This window comes from Clytia hemisphaerica, unplaced genomic scaffold (genome assembly GCF_902728285.1).
Source record: "Clytia hemisphaerica strain Z4C2 unplaced genomic scaffold, Clytia hemisphaerica genome assembly, whole genome shotgun sequence".
NCBI classification, from domain to species: domain Eukaryota; kingdom Metazoa; phylum Cnidaria; class Hydrozoa; order Leptothecata; family Clytiidae; genus Clytia; species Clytia hemisphaerica.
This window is the reverse complement of record NW_027104280.1, coordinates 801,109-818,683: the sequence shown is the minus strand read 5'-3', so window position 1 is coordinate 818,683 and position 17,575 is coordinate 801,109. Positions and strand designations below refer to the sequence as shown.

The 17,575-nt window shown below is 36.0% G+C and overlaps 2 protein-coding genes across 3 annotated transcripts; one reads left to right on the top strand and one right to left on the bottom strand.

Moving 5' to 3' along the window:
* The first annotated feature begins 1,596 nt into the window (after positions 1-1,596).
* On the top strand, positions 1,597-7,878 carry LOC136816932 (protein argonaute-2-like). Of its 2 annotated transcripts, none has more exons than XM_067073271.1 (3): positions 1,597-1,705; positions 4,374-6,851; positions 7,052-7,878. In XM_067073271.1, the coding sequence occupies exons 2-3, from the start codon at positions 4,383-4,385 to the stop codon at positions 7,328-7,330; spliced, it is 2,748 nt and encodes a 915-aa protein (XP_066929372.1). In that variant the 5' UTR covers positions 1,597-1,705; positions 4,374-4,382; the 3' UTR covers positions 7,331-7,878. The 2 variants fall into 2 exon arrangements, with proteins under 2 accessions (XP_066929372.1, XP_066929373.1); XM_067073272.1 differs by lacking the exon at positions 1,597-1,705 and adding an exon at positions 3,822-3,914.
* A 3,834-nt stretch (positions 7,879-11,712) lies between these two features.
* LOC136816931 (lysine-specific demethylase 8-like) lies at positions 11,713-13,263 on the bottom strand. The gene is made up of 2 exons (XM_067073270.1): positions 12,632-13,263; positions 11,713-12,356 (listed from the first exon to the last, which is right to left on the bottom strand). The coding sequence occupies exons 1-2, from the start codon at positions 13,241-13,243 to the stop codon at positions 11,946-11,948; spliced, it is 1,023 nt and encodes a 340-aa protein (XP_066929371.1). The 5' UTR covers positions 13,244-13,263; the 3' UTR covers positions 11,713-11,945.
* Positions 13,264-17,575: the final 4,312 nt, after the last annotated feature.

The following is a 17,575-nucleotide window of genomic DNA, read 5'->3' as shown; positions in this document are numbered from 1 at the left end:
TTTTGGAAATTTTGGAAATTATGATAGCCAATTATGTGACATTTTTTGCATTTGCAGCATGCTTTTGAAAATTACAAAATGCCTTCTGCTAGGGGAATTTTTTCCTTTCGGCGTTCTTTCAGATTATGAAAATGTTTCCAAGTATAAATGAGATTATTTTTCTTCTTTTGCATTACACTTTTTTTATATAAGAACCAGTAAAATTTTTCTGAGCCTCGACTGTTCTTCTTTTTTTTCACTTTAAGCTTCTATCATGTTCTTATTAATAGGATGTAAGTCAGGTACTTTAGAAATCATACCCAATTTTTATTACTTTGACCCCTAAATTGATTGAAATTGAGTAGTTTCAGGCTCAGCATTTTTCTTCAATTGTTCTTATATTAAAAAAGTGTATGTTTGAAATTATGAAATTGTTTCCCTGTTTTGAAAGTTTTTTACTTTTTGACATGCATTTCAAAAAATATAACTTTTGGATGCTATAATTTTTTACCTTTTTTTCAATATTTTTTATATTTTACCTTTTCTCCAATATTTTATATATTAAACCTTTTTTCCAATATTTTATATATGAAAGTATATGCAAAATATTTCATCTATTTTGAAAATATAAATTTTCCTTTGGTTTTCTTATTGTAAAATATTCTCAATTTTTGATGAACAAGATCAATTTTGTAGATATACATTAGCCCCTGATTTAAGAAAACGAGAAAAGAGAAAAAGTATTTTAGTTTGAAATTTTAAGATATTTGAGTTAAAAAAACTTCAAAAAAGCAGTTTGTTTTGAAAATAAAATATAAACTTTCTTTTGGTTCACCAAAGTTTGTACATGTTTAAAATGCATTAATAGAAATTTTCCTTGCTCCCGTGACGATCATGAAAATTACCAAAAAAGGTTTGTTCACCATGCAAATATCGCGAAAATAGCCCAAATCATGCCTCGAATTATTTCCCGATCACGCATCACGCAATCGGCTGGGTACAACTTTTTAAAATTTTATCATAAAATGGCTAACTTTCTCATTCCCGGGAAAACATACCTGCCACGTCTCCGGGATCTTTTTTCTTCTAGGCGTCTCCGGCTAAAATCGGTGTTAAATCTACTTTTGTGGCGTTTTGGTCCTTTTCTTTTACACTAGCAATCGGAAAGTTTCGCTGGGAATAAGGAAGTTCTACGGTATGTAGTGTAAAAAACCTTTCGCTTGCGAACACGAGATTTTCGTATCGTGCGTAACCCCTTTTACAATTGATAAGCCTGTGTAGGTAAAACCAGTAAACCATAAAAAACTGAGCAATTTGATGTGGATGGTGGATAGTTGGTTGTTCTCACTGACCTTTCTAAACCCTGAGGAATTCTTAAGGGTCAGTCGCGTCCAACTGTACAATAACACTACAAGGTATAGTTTACGAGATCACTATTGTGGGAAGGTCTTAAGTTAATATGATACAGCTGAACCCGGCTGTACATAGTACTTTATATCTTCTCCTTTCTATCACAGTAAGCGAGCCGCGTGAACAAGATCTTTTTATGGTGATGTAATATTATCTGGTTTGGCCAATCAAACACTAGTTCGGTGACATCATTGCTAACGAACTTCTTGAAAGTTCCGAGAAAAAGATCAAAACAAAAAAAAATCTGAGAGAACAGCAAGTCACTGAGAAGTTTTGAAGTTCAAACAAGAAAAAATTGTAAAAATTAAAGTAACAGGTATGTTTTCCATTCTACTTCTGTAACGTATATGTATTTTCGTATATGTTTTGATTTGCTTTCTCTCTTTGAAAACAAAGTATTGAGATAGCACAACAAAATTATAATCATTCTAAAAGATAGAAAGTAAAAACTGTACGTATATTTTTTTCTCCTATTTTTCTCTGTTATTTTTTTGTGAATTTGTCTTTCATCTTCAGAGGTTTTGGGTTTCATCTTCAAAGGTTTTTGTATACATCAAACCAGGGTTTATCAATCAAAAAATATTGAACTTGATTCCTGATCATAATTGCAAAAGTTATTGACCCCATCCAGCCAGTCACATTTCACCAGCCGTTTAAGGCAAGTACGATGGCCCATTGAATAACTATTACAACATAATATTTTTTTTCTCGTCTGATTGATTCAATTGATTTGTCTTTTAAACAGCTGGGCCCGGTTGTTCAAAAGTCGATTAGATTAAATCTCGATTAGCGCTAATCGCGATTATATTTCGATTAGTTAATCCTGGCGATTAACTTCCGTTGTTCGAAAGTCAGATTAACTAATCGTAGACATTTTGCCTGTGTTTTCAAAAATATTAATCTTGACGTCACTTTTTGAACGTTTTCAAAACATTCGAAAATCTTTTTTCGTTCGAATTTCTCACTTCAATGCAGCGACTTCACTTTTTTTGTAGGAAAAAGCTTCTTAATCCTCGTTAATGACTGACTGACTCAATGGCTTTCATATGTTTATCATAGTCTAATTCATAAATGTTTAATATGCTTTTTATGATAAATGAGGGTACCTCCCCAGCTGTTTTTCTTTCCTTTTCGGTCTTGTCTTATCGGTTCATAGCCATCGATCTTTATCTTACTGTCCTCAATCTTTTTCGATAAGTGTGTTTCAGTGACAGCCAAGATGCCAAGGTTTGATTCCAATAGTAATTGTTTAGTTTGACCCAACTTGTTGACGAGTCCATTCACATTTATGTGGCCAAATTTCAATCCTTTCTTGCCAATTAGATTTGCAATGCCAGGAAAAGCTTCAACACTTGCTTCATCTTCGTTTCTGTTGTTGTTTGCCATCATTATTATTCACATCTCAAGATCAGAACAAGAACTTTTCGCTTCAGGAAAGCGCAGGTTGATCGCAACCCTGGTGATGCTGACTTATTGATGGGTTTTACAGCATTAACCCGTGAACCATATACTTTTTGAAATTTTGTGTTCTATTTTGTATTCTCCTTCTTGTTATTTTTCTCTAAAAAAGAAGAAAGGCTTATTCACTAATTCTTAATGGAGTGATTTTTTTTATCTGTTTCCAGACTGGATTCCCTTAAAGGTCTATCAAGTCATGATTGAAACTGAAAAAACTATATTTGATTGAGCTATATCAAAATCCAGTGAACTTAACCTGACTTAAATTTTTCAATTAACATTTGGTTGAATCAAATTTTTTCCTAATCATGAAGTCCTCTGTCAATTTACTGTAAGGCATGTCCAAATTTTTCAAATTTACCTTAATTTCTTATTACCATTTCTACTTGTCGAATCATATCACTTCGTTCATTGAAAGAAGCATATTGGAGTGTAGATCACTGAAATGGCTGTGCCATAATTAAATTTTTCACCCAAAAAAAGATATTACGTAAAAACCAAAAACTGCTGACGTTATTCCAGTGATCTACACCCCAATACACTTTCTTCCAAAATGTATGAATTGACATGATATGACCAGTGGAAAATGTGATAAAAAATTTGGAAGTGCCTTAAGTTGCTCTAAAGTCATGTTTAATAATTCAAATACTTCAACATAAATTGCGGGTGAGAGAATATTTCATGTATAATATGGCCTTTTTGCCCTAAAAGTAGCACTTTTAGCAGGTATGCAGAATTTAATTTTGCGGATTTAAATTAAATTCCGCAAAAATTGTTCCACAAAAACTTCTTCCCTTAAGGTACATTAGGCCTGATTAGGCGAGCAGAATACATTACAGTAGTTCAAAAACAAATTTAGTGCATAAAAAGAGATAATTTTTTTTTAAACAGTTTGTGAACATTTAGAGAATTTAATTTCAATTTTTACTAATGATGGTGATCGAAAGACACTGAAACGTCTAAAATATATGTTTTTAAATTTTATTCAAATAAAATGAAAATGCTTCTGTGCTTGAACTTCACATTGAAAATATTCAGGAGGACCAATCAATTTAAGGATACATTAAGCAAGCATGAACTTTTAAATTTTTTACAAATTTTAGCCTTTTGTTTCAAAAGTAAATGTCTTGAAAATTCATTCTAGGGCTAATTCAATTCTCAATCTAATTTGATTTTGTTGGTGTTAGTAATGGTATAACTTTTTCGGCCAATCATTATTATATATTACCTATTTTCCTAAATTGCCATTAAAGTCATACAATTGGAATTACTAACACTAACAAAGTCTAACTAGATTGAAAATTGAAGTAGGGAACATAAAATTGTAATGGAAAGATAAATAAATCTTGATATTGACAAAACATGAGCTGTTAGAAACGAACAACTGAGGAAATCTGTGAGTAATTTATGTTTGAGTTGTGCCTTAATAAACTAACCTCTGAGTTTCCCAGAAAAATATCTTCAATTGAACAGGCTCTAAAAGCTTAATTAGCATTTTAAATCATTGTCAATTTTTCTTTCTTTAGATATCAACCATGGTGAAAGGAGGCCGTAAAATACGCCCCGACCAAATCGAGCCATACACATTGACACCTCCGTCATGTAATGGAAAAGGACCGCCCATGTTTGCATCACCCACCAAAAACAATGAGATGATTCATTTTGAATGCACTACTGAGGAAATGAAACGACAGTTCGAGCCACCCTGTACAAAAAGTTCAGCCGAGAAGCAACAAAAGTGTGGGAAACTTGGAAAGCCTATTCAAATACAAGCCAATCACTTTCCTTTGGATATCAAGATTCCAAATGGCGACATTTACCATTATGACGTGACATTTATCCTTCCAAACAAGGCAGAGGTGAAAAAATCACATAAATCTCTATTGATCAAAGTCATTGAAAAAGTTAAAGAACAATATCAGAGTACTCTTGGTAATCCAAATTCTATTGTTTTTGACGGACTGAAAAATCTGTATTCGAATAGAGAATTGTTCCAGGGACTCTTTGAAGGAACTGTGAAAATAAACGATGGTAAAGATTCACCCCGCTTTATTGAAGTTGGTGTCAGACTCAAAAGGGTTGGCAATAGTTTGCCAGTGAACTATATGGTGAGTCAATACCTCCAATCAGGAAGGAAAGGAGCTGCTATTCATGATTCGTTGCAAGTTTTGAATATCATTCTTGGAATGACACCTTTGTTACATTACGAATGTGTTGGACGAACACACTTCAACCCATGTACAGGAAACGGATCCATCCTGGAGATCGGTCATGGTAAATCGATTTGGGTTGGCACCTTTCAATCTGCTCGAATCGGATGGAAACCATTTCTCAACATTGCCGTCGCCAACCGACCTGCATATAACCAGCAGCCTGTCATCCAGTTTTTAATGTCAGTCCTCAGCAGCAAAGATCCCAGATGTCTGTCTAATCTTCACCCGAAAGATAAAACGAAATTAGATCGTGAAATCAAACAGTTAAAAGTTCGCTTTACCAGACCGGATGGACAGAAAAGGGAATATCGTGTGAACAAACTCGTCGACAGTGCAGAACGTTTATCTCTGGATATGGATTCGCCAGATGGAGGAAAGCGAAAGACCACAATTCAACAGTACTTCAAAAATCAATACAAATGCAACTTAAAATATCCTTCGTTACCATGCGCTCATGTTGGTCCTCCCAAGGGAACAATTTACCTTCCAATCGAGTTTTTGGAGATCAAGAAACAACTAGCTCCAACCACCAAAAAGTTATCCGAGGACGAAACTGCCGAAATGATAAAACAAACAGCTCTGCAACCCAACATCAGAAAACAACGTATCCAAAGAAACTTGAGAGAACTGAAAAACTCTTTTAAAGATGACCCATACGCTAAAGCCTTCGGTTTAGAGATCAACGACAAAATGGCGGAAATGCGTGGACGAGTCTTGGATGCTCCCTCCATCAAGTACAAGAAAGGTAGCAAAGTCAGCGAGTGTCGACACACGGGTGGTAAATGGAATATGACCAGCCAAGATCGAGTCGATCCCTTGAAATTTCTAGAAACCGTATCCCTCGGCAGATGGGGAGTTTTAGATCTTGCCGGACTTCCACCGCAACAAAAGCAAGCTTTCGTGGATGCTGTGGCTATTGAAGCAGGACAACGAGGTCATCACATCGACTATCCGATCTACGATAAAGCTGACGTTAACAACCTCGAAGATGTCGAGAAAAGCTTCAAACGGCTTTGCATGCATATTCAACAACAGTGCAACGGAAAACCCCAGCTTGTCCTCGTCATTGCCCCCTTCAAAGGAAACATCTATCCATGCATCAAATACATCGGTGACGCAGTAATGAATGTTCCAACGCAATTCGTCCTCAAGAAAAACGTCCTCGGTAAGCCAAGACAAGGACCCAGCGGTCAAACCATCCACAACTTGTGTTTGAAGTTGAACGCAAAAACAGGTGGTACCAATCACGGTTTGTTCGTTCGACCTCCAGTGATGAAGAAACCAATCATTATCCTAGGTGCTGACGTCACTCATTCAGCGCCCAGCGAGTTCAAGAAGCCTTCCATTGCAGCTATGGTGGGATCGTGCAACCCCGAAGCATCGGAATATTTCTGTGAAGTTCGCGTTCAAAAACAAGGCAAGGTAATGGAGGAGATCGAAAAGACAGAGGAGATGGTCAAAAGTCTCCTTCAACGATTCCACGAGAAGACGCGCGTCAAACCGTTGAAGATCATCTATTATCGAGACGGTGTCAGTGAAGGACAGTTCATTTCAGTATTGAATCACGAATTGACAGCTATTCGAAAAGCATGCCTCAGTCTTCATCCTGACTACAAACCTGAAGTCACTTTCTTTGTCGCACAGAAACGTCACAACACACGATTGTTCCCTTCAGATCCAAAAGATGGTTTCGGCAAAGCGAGGAACGTACCTCCTGGAACAGTCATCGATACTATGATCACTCATCCCACCGAAACTGACTTTTTCTTGGCATCCCATGAGGGAATCCAGGTAAGTCATTCTTTGTTAATTTTATAGTTAGTGAGCACTGTGTACTCTATTCATCTATTGACTTGCCCAAGGTTTTCTTGTCACTCAAAAGTCTTTCAGTTGCCAAAAGCTGAGGAAGCTTTTCACAGATAGACATTTTCTTTTTCTTTTTTTATGAATGAATGGTTTGTTGTATGGATGTTCAATGTTATCTTTTTCAGGGTACCACCAAACCAACGCACTACCATTTGCTTTGGGACGATAGCAACTTCTCCAATGACGAACTTCAAAGTCTGACCTACAATCTATGTCATCTTTGCTCTCGCTGTGAACGAAGCGTTAGTTACCCAGCACCAACGTACTATGCGCATTTGGCAGCCGCCCGTGCTCGTGAACATCACAATGCTCTGTTGCTTCGTAACCGAAATCGTATTGATTTTATTCCAAAGGAGGACTTGAGAAAAATCGAAAAATGTACTTTATTAAATTATTTTATGTAAAAATCTAATTAGAAAGCCAATTTTATCTTAATTTTTTTTATCAATTTCACGAGCTTGACTATCTCAATCATAAAATAATGGAGCAGCCTCGTCCGTTTTCAGTCTCCAAAATTTGCGGAGCATGATCATTTTGAACCGACATTTTATCGAATTGAGTCGAGTTTTGATGAGATTCAGTTCGTTTTTAATTTGATTTTATTAGAAAAGTATTATCTTATCCTTAAACATATTTATTTTCAGTAGAATTACTTGTAAGTGTTTCAAGGCCGGTCCTTTCAACCGCTACTCAGTGGAAAACGTCATATATTTTTAGTACAATCATTGCAAAGCATAATTCATTCATTAGTCATCAACTTTTACAGTGATTTCGGAATTTCCCTCTGTCCAAATTATTTGCAGACGTCAACTGAATAGTCCACTTATATTAGTCTCTTTGTAATTATCAAATTTTATATTCAAAAATGAAAAATAATGTATTTAATTATTGTAAAGTATTATCAACATCATATATTGAATATTTAAAAAAACCATCATTTTGTAACTTAAAACTCAAATTTGTCCGTATTATTCTGGTGTTATCATAACATGACGTCATACTGCTAAGAGCAATCCATTACGTCATGTTGTTTCTTAGTCAACATTGAACGGTTGTCAAGGAACAAAAGTACTTTTTTTCTCTTATTACACGATTAGTATTAAGACCTCTATTGTTTTCGATATAGCGTGTATGAGAGGAATGCAAAAAATGTGATGCAATGTTTCATAAGTTATTTCTAAAGCAAAGGTACATCGCATTGTTTCGGCAATTGTAATGAACAAATTGTAAGATAGATGGAAGCGTTCTAACAAGTCCTACGGAGAGGAATTTCAATAGTGACAAAGCAACTAAAAGCGGGTTAGCATAAAGTTGGTTAGCTCAAGTTAATAAATAACTTATGGTTTATTTTTAACGTAATTTGAGAACTCTACATCGGGGTAAGCCCGACGCAGGGAATGGAACTCTTTTTACTTTTGTTTTATACCATAAAGCTAGATTTTTGCCTGGAAAAATACATATGGCCCCGTAGCCAGTTGACGTTAGCCTTTTTCTCTTTAAGATAAGATAAGGCGAGGCCCATTTAATTTGTTGTTTTACGAGCCAAGTTAACCCAAAAAGAGGGTCGGTCGGTCGGCGAAAAAATAAAAATAAAAGTAGAATTTTAAGTATAGAATCTCCTAAAAAGGCAGCAAAAACTACTGCATCTTGACAAAAATGCGAAATAGAAAAATAAAAAGACACAATAAGCTCGAATTCATGGATAAAATGACAATGGACATAAAATTCTCAAAACCTTGGAAAAACTACCAAAATTTTGAAAATTTGGCTCGCCTAATTACAAAAATTAAATTTTTAGCGATTTTTGCTTATGTCATCATGAAGCCGAAAAATATCTGGAAAAACCCTATTACTTTTGCTTACACACATTTTTTTTCTTCAAATCTGCCTATTAGAGGTTCTTTTAAAAACAATTAAAAACTCTAAGAAGATATTAATTTAGAATGAGCTAGAAGATAGCCACCGTAGGCATTTTTAAAACTCGAAGAAATTATCTTAATAGCCCAATTATTCACATATCTTTGTTAAAGTGACAAAGTGTTTTTTTTTCTCCAATTTTAATCATCTTTTGACGAATCGAAGTTACTTTTTTCAAACCGTGTTTTTGACCACCCATTCTAAGCGCTATCCTCTGAAGAGCTCCGTACCTGAACTAAAAACTTAAAACGAGAGAACCTATTAGAGTTGCAAAGACTTGCTTTCCATAGTTTGACATGCTTTCCATAGATAGACGTCAGCCTTTGCCTGAGCCCTTGCTTGAGCCCATATATACACCCCCTTCTCACCCACTGGGACCCCTTTCCACTGGAAAAATTGGCCAAAATATCGTCCCTGGTAGAAAATTTTCCTCCGATTTTTGTCTCCAATTAAAATAATCAAATAAACCAATCCCCACTGCAAAATATTTACAATTTTTTCCATCCCCACTGAATTTTCTGACTTGAAAACAAAAGAATTGAAATCCCCAGCCATGAAAAATATAAGAATTGAGATTCAGTATGTTATTTTTTTTCCGCACTGGCTAGAAAAATCCTACCGGGTCTGTGAGAAGGGGGTGTATATATTTCAACTTTTGAATTGAGTGATCCCTATAAAGAGCTTCGGAACTAAAATCTTGAAAATTTAAAGACGGAACTTATTTGAGGTATATTGCATTTATTTGAGGATAAAAAAACGCAAAGAAAAAATTCAATTATAACATTATCGACAAAAAGTTTAGAAAATTAAGCCTGTATGCCGAATTGAAGTATCCATATGTAAGATTGTATTGTAGTAAATTAATTGACTCAATTTTGTTAGACTTTTCAAAAACTTTTGATAAGGTCAACCACTATAAACTATAGGTCTCAAGCCCAAGCATATATGGAATCAAAGGGAATTGCTTGAAATGGATATCTTAAAGATAGTACACAGTATGAGGCTTTTGAACATTGGACACAATGTTTAAGGAGCCAAGCCCTTTTCAGAAATGGGAAAATAGCCTATGATGAAAATTTAAGAATACCAAGAGATATAATTGAAGGCATAAGCAAAACTGGGGCCACAGGAGCTTCTGAAAACATAGACATATGAAAGAGTTAGACTGGAACCCTGTTAGCACGTTCACTAACGAGCCCTATTCCGAAATGGAAAATTTGACCCCTTGGGATTTCGCCAGTTTGGTTTTCAGATGCTCCTGTGGCTCCTTGTACACCTATCGACTTAGTTCAGTGTTCAAAACTTAATTGGAATTCCAAAGCGTAAAAAAGAAAATAGAAAACTTACTTTTCAAAATGGCGTCATTGAAATCACTCCCCACCATAGGCGGCTTTAGACCATGTCAAACTTATCAGAGGAAGAGATTTGTGATTGTAATTTCATTGTCAATAAACGAGCGTCGCACTCCTTCGCATGTTTCCGACGTACTTGATCTATTGTCTTAAATCCGCCAGTGCTCACTGTATGATTGCATTCCTTTAATCCATCAATCGCTGTTTTTATTCTTTTTAGCTGAAATCGAAAACATAATCATAAGTGACAAAGCGAGCATTTTTAACAGCCCACTTTGTAGCCGATTGCTTCTTTAAAAGTGAACTTGGCGAATCCTTTTAGTGGGGTTGTCTAGCATAATTTAAGGGAAAAAAATAAGATTCAGCTGAAACTTTCTCCAGACCTTCTCTATAGGATGGTTATGCCTCAGGAAAAAATCCCCTAAAATCCCACTGGCGGAACATCCTTTTTTCGGGACATTTCTTTTTTCCCCAGGCAAAATCCTAAGGGCAAATTTTTTTGAAAATGTCAAACTCATTTTCAGACATTATCAAGTATACCATTCGAAAGCTCTCGAAAAACTATATAGAAGACTTTTAAACGGTCATAGCCGATTTCCTTACCTAACTCGAGATATTTCATGCGCAAGTTCCACTTTTCGCCACATTTTGGTCTAAAATTGACCATATATAGCATCTTATGCGTGAATTATCTTGAGTTAGGTAATGAAATCGGCTATACCCGTTTAAAAGTCTTCTATATAGTTTTTCGAGAGCTTTCGAATGGTATACTTGATAATGTCTAAAAATGAGTTTGAAATTTTCAAAAAATTTCGCCCTTAGGATTTTGCCTGGGAAAAAAAGAAATGTCCCAAAAAAAGGATGTTCCACCAGTGGGATTTTAGGGGATTTTTTCCTGAGGTAAAAGCATCCTATAGAGAAGGTCTGGAGAAAGTTTCAGCTAGATCTTATTTTTTTCCTACAAACAGCCTGTATTTTTGTAACACGACCCGCTATTTCCCACTATACGATAAACGGGAAAAATGAAACCGCAGAATTAAGACGAAAGAAAATCCTCAAAGATGGGATGAATTTCACTCGCTTAAAATTAAATAAATTCAAAGAAAACTACGCGAAGAAACCTCTCTAATCACGCCGTAAATCACCATGGAGAGAAGCTTATTTCGAATCGAAGGTTATATAGGGTGCACACTTCTTGCTAATTGAATGCGGTTGAAGTACATTACATCCAATAAATTGGGGGTGAATTCTTTCACTTTAAAAGATTTTACAAAAATAATCATGTAATGAATAACAAAACTTGATATCAAAATGATGCGGTAAGGGAACGTCAAACAAGATACTTCAGGCGTACAGACTTTCGCGAGGTCGAAAAATTGTGAAATTTACGACATTTACTTTCGCGAATTTGAGGAAGAAATGTTTTTCGCGAGCATGAACCTTCGAAAATCGTAGGCTTAAAATGAGAATTTTAAAAAACGCCGAAAATTTGATATTTATTACGATTTCGATGCTTTATAGATTTCCAATTTTTATTGAGATTTATTTTGACAATTTTTCGCGAGCATAAACTTTCGCGAAAAAGGCCAAAATTCGCAAAAATCGCTAAAGTTTCTGCTCGCGAAAGTTTGTACGCATAGAGTAAGACATCTTGGAAAGCAGGTAAATGCTATTTTCACAATTTGCACGAGTTTATTTTTCAGGCGAATAGTGTAAACTAAAAAAGAAAGGGAAGGAGATTGGTGTTGCATTAAGACCTCCACAAGAGACCTCGAATTTTCAAAGGAGGAGGATGATTCAGTCGAACATCTTTTTCAGGCATTTTATCAAGTCCACAATAATTCAAAATGAGAGCGACAAGTTTTTCGATTTGTTCATCCGTTGGAACCTCGTGCCATTGTTTGAGCAAGAAATACTTAAGACTTCCATCCAAGTATTGCAACACTTTCTGAAACTGTTGTTTATCAAGATTCTGTTGAACAATGTTAAGCAACCAGTATTCAAAACACCCCATTTGTTTGGTGGACATAATTTTGCTGACGTAAGCATTTTCACCATCATTGCCGAAGAACATGTTGACGGAGATGGTTTGCTCTACTGACGTCACTTGATGCCACCAAAAAGCAGGGAAGAACAACATCTCTCCGCTTCGCACCGTACACTGAAATTGAAAGAATTGATCATTACCAAGGGGCCCAAGCGCTATATCTCGAGCTATAAGCAATCACCAATGACTTACAACGACAGGATTATTTTTGGATATTAGATATTTATAGTTAGAAGTATTACATTTATTCATAAGCAAATATTCAATCGGTGAGTTCAAAGAGTTCAAAAATGTCAAACAGATGTAAGAGGCGGTGTCTGGGTGCAAGCAGCGAGTATTCATAAACAATTCGAAAAAGTGACGACGAATAATTCAAACAAAATACTCACTTCGTAACATTCGACACCATTGAACTTCGGATGTGTTTTAAAATCTGGTGAATCACAATCGACTCGGGACTGAATCGTTCTTCCTTTAGATCCAAGCTCATTGGGATACATGTTTATCAACTCTTTTGCAGGGTATAACCTCACTCGTTTTTCGCCTGATAAAACGATCAGAAAATTATCATCCGGATCGAAATGGCAAAATTCGTAATGTCCCTTACGCACTAACCAAAGGAAAGGACCTCCGTGAAGCTTCTTAACGTACGTTGGGACTTCGATGTCCTTACTGAGTTCTGGTAGCGCTCTCCCAATGTTTTGAACGGCTAAATATGAAGTCCTCGATGCCTCGTTCCCTTTCATTAAATTATCGATATAATTGGCAAATTTCATCGATTGGATGTTGTATTTTTGTCCGATTTTATACGATTCTTGAGCGGTGTTACGGCGCACGAAAACTTCATTATGGCCAGCTTTCTCTTTCATCGATTCTAAAGTCCAATTCAAAGCTTTCCATTCTTTCGTGTAGTTCTTGATAAGTACAGGTTTCTCCGCATTCAAGTATTTTGTTTCGAAATCTTCGACTGAAATATTTTCCACTATGTCTACTTTACTCATTTTTATTACTTTGTGCTGAAAATCAATGTTTAGAAAAAGGGGTTACGCGCGCTCCAGAACGCTTAAGTACGTTCCTCCACTCTGTTTGCGTTGCAAATAATACTGAGGTAGGCCAGGATAATCACGACGATCGGCGAAAAATTTAAGGCTAGTGAAAATACGTTATTTTATCGAGTGTAGAGTCTTGAGAAGCACTAGTGAAAGGTAAACAACAGCTTTTTAATTGGATATTCTTTTTTGCGGGAAATCTGTTAGGCAAAACTAGAGTGCCTTTTCTGGGTAAATATGTCGGGGGAAAAGTGACGAAAATTATAAGAATTAGGGCGACGACATTTTTCCCAGTTGAAAAAAACTTTATTTACCTGGTTTTTTATCCCCGGCCGAACATTTTACAACAATGTTTAGAAAAAGGGGTTACGCGCGCTCCAGAACGCTTAAGTACGTTCCTCCACTCTGTTTGCGTTGCAAATAATATTGAGGTAATCCAGGATAATCACGACGATCGGCGAAATATCTAAGGCTAGTGAAAATACGCTATTTTATTGGTTGAAACTCACTAGCCTGTTACATTTTTCGGCCGTTTTCGTGATGATGCCGATTTGCTATGCTAGTTAACCTCACAAATATTTAGAGTGTAGAGTCTTGAGAAGCACTAGTGAAAGGTGAAAACAACAGCTTTTTAATTGGATATTCTTTTTCCGGGAAATCTGTTAGACAAAACTAGAGTGCCTTTTCTGGGTAAATATGTCGGGGGAAAGTGACGAAAATTATAAGAATTAAGGCGACGACATTTTTCCTAGTTGAAAAAACTTTTATTTACCTGTTTTTTTATCCCCAGCCGAAAATTTTACAACAGCCTCAGGATCTATAAAGTCCAAAATATCTGAAAAACACATTGGCCAAAGGGAATGTAAAAAGAAATTCCAAAATACGAAAATTCTAAAAATCTAAAAAAGTCCCGAAAATCGAGTATATTGCACCGGCCCAGGGGGAGCGGGGGTACCTTTTTTCACCTTCACGAGTCCCAGGTAAATGCCGCAAAAACACATTTCAGTCCCATTCAGGTCGCTTTTTTTCAAAAGAGAGTCCCACGGACGACACGAAGAGTCAATTTTTCGAACCTCTCGCTGAGAGAGCGGAGCAGCCCCTTTAACCAACGTCGTTCCCTGCGTATTATCAGCTTTTTATGCTTTACTGATAGCGCCCTTTTACTTCCGCCTTGTAGTTTCGAATGTTTTTATTCGAAAATCTAATTCGAACGTTATAGATTCGAACGAAAATATTCGATTTTAGTGTTTGCATCTTTTGACAAAATAGAGAAGCATTTTTCGATCCCAGAAGCTTTGTTTCGCAGTTCGCAGTGAGGGGTGTTGCAGATTTTTCAGAGATGTATTTGAAAGTTTCTAGATTGATAATTGAAAATGCAGATGGTGTACAGTATTATTTCGATAGAGAAGAAACCACCCTTGGATTAATCAGATTGAAAGCACTGAGTCTTTTTCTATGTTTTTGTTTCGATATGCATGGAAAAGAAAAGCAGAGGAAAGGAGTTCCATCATAGTTATAAGAGAATTCCATAGTTAGGAAGCGAACAATAGCGCTATTGTTCTCCGGCCCCGATGTTATTGAATTTGATGTTGCTCGGGTCCAATCTCCCGAACAGTCATAAACAAACAAGATGGCGGAAATTTTGCAATGATTCTGTGCCTTATTCTGATTATGTGCTGAATTATTTTGTTGTTTTTTTCTAAATTTTGGTAATGCCTGGAGACTACTGTTCTGTAGTTGGGTGCAGAACCTCCAGAAGTACTGGAATATCTATTTTTAAGTTGCCTCAAGACCAAGGTGATCTTAAAACAAAGCAATGGAGGGCAGCAGTTTTGAATTTTATCACAAAGGATAGAGTGGTAGACAAAAAGTTCCAAGCTCAAATTGACAACGACAGAGTTCGTATTTGTGCAAGGCATTTCACAGAGGATTCAATGTGGCATTGTAAGTATTTCACATACTCTTACTCATACTCCTAAAGGCTCTAAAATTTTTATACAGATTTAGTCTAATGAAGGAAAAAGAATCACATCCCTCTGATAATTTTGTGCACTTTTTATCTATTTTTATCTCCTTTTTCTTTAAAGGTATTACTAAATTATTAAAGGCTGACAGACTGATATTTAGTAAACAAAAGTCCATATTAATCTTACAGTAAGTAGATGCTGTGGCTAATAAAAATTAGGTAAAATATGATTATAAATGTTATTATTTCCTTTAGATGTATCTCGGAAAGCACTGAAAGAGGGTGCAATCCCTACATTGCATGCCCCTCAGAAGTCAATACAAACGGCTCCAAAACCTGAACGATCAACATCATCAATCAATAAACGAATCACGGTACAAGCCCAACAGCAGAAAGCAGCATTGTCAATACCGACACCACCAGCATACAAAGATTACGATAACTTTGTAAAACGGGTAGAAAAGTTGAGCCTCCCTCCTTCATGGTCACTCATCATTTATGTCAACTATGTAGCTGTTGTGAAGAAAAATCAAGAGTTTGTTCTGCCAGAATTCGAAATTTTTACTAACTCCAGCTTGAACATTGTTGTGCGATATTTTGGATGGATGCTTCCTTTGTCTTCTCTACCAGAGAATTCATTCCGCAAGATGACTCTCACCAACTTTTTGGGACAGCTTGAAGGATATAAAGTTTGTCAAGGTATAAGTCATGCCTTTATATGCTATTATCAGATTATTTCTAGGATCTATCTAATGACATATTATTAATCTTGACCCTATCCAGTATGTGATATCTTATACAGTGACTCAAAGTAATTGTCAATCAGAATGGTATAGGTTTCTTTAACACCTAGATCTTGTCTTACGAATATAAAATCAAAATTTTTGTCAAAAATATTGAAAAAAATTATTTTTTTTAAATTTTCAGGTGTTAATTTGGTGGAACCTGAGAAAGCATATCATCTGCAACATCATATCATTCCACGTAATTTTATCTTTGATCATTTATCATCTTCACAAGCCTGTCAGCCTGTCAGTGAGATGAAGTTCATTCGTGCAAGCAAATGCTCTATTTTGACTCATACCGATGGTCCATGTCAACATTGTCAAAGTCTTAGTGTAGTCACAAGATCGCAGGAAGCTAAGAAACGAAAAATTGCATCCACTCCTGCAGCACCAAGAGCTCCCCTTTCAGTCACCTCAGCTGAGAGACTAGCTTTAACAGTGAAACAAAATAGGGAGGTTATCCAATCATTGATTTCGCAAAATGAAAAGCTGACTGCTCAACTAAAAGCTTCGATATGTTCTAGATCTGTTCCAGTCCAGAAAGATTTGAGTGACGACCTGGTTGATATCTTTGAAGGTTAGTCTCATGCAATAATCCTAATAATTGTATCAACTTCATCGAGTGGTTTGTTAAAAGCTATTTTCTTATTTTTTGACTTTTTTCTTTTTAACAAAAGAACTTAATAATGAGTTATATATTTTGTTAAGGCTTGAGTCAAGATATAACTTTTGATGGTGAAACTAAAAAGTATTTGATCAATAATTTTGAATTATTGTTTACTTATATGTAGGAATTCCTGAGGACAAGGTGCCCCCCTTCATGCGCCTCTTTTGGACTGAACAGCAAAAGTATCTACGTACCGACAAGAATCATCAGTTGAGATACCACCCAGATATCATCAAATTTTGCCTATCAATCTCAGCCAAATCATCTGCTGCATATGACCAACTAAGGTTAAATAGTAAAGATGGCTCAGGGATCTTGGTTCTCCCTTCCCAAAGAACACTTCGTAACTACCGGAATCATATCAAACCTCAACAAGGATTTGATCCTAAAATTGTTGCTGACTTAACTGAGAGAACCAAAAAATTTTCAGAACGCGAAAAATTTGTATCTGTGGTTATTGATGAGATGAAGGTTCAAGAAGATCTGGTTTGGGATCGCAGCACTGGAAAGCTTATTGGTTTTCTCGACCTTGGAGACACTGCTATCAACGAAAGCACTATATCCAATGAAACAAAACTTGCAACCCATGTCATGGTGTTCCTTGTGAAGAGTGTCATGAATCCACTCTCGTTTAGCTTTGCAACCTTTGCAACCGATACTGCTTCATCTGCCCAAATCTATTCTTTGTTTTGGAAGTGTGTAAGCATACTCGAAATATCATGTCAGCTTAAAGTAATTGCAACAGTTGCTGATGGAGCTTCAACCAATCGTCGATTTGCTAAAATGAACAGGGTAAGTTGCAGAGAAACAGCTTTAAAAACTCATTTTGAAAACTAGTCCTCTATTTTAGTTTACTTGGTACTATT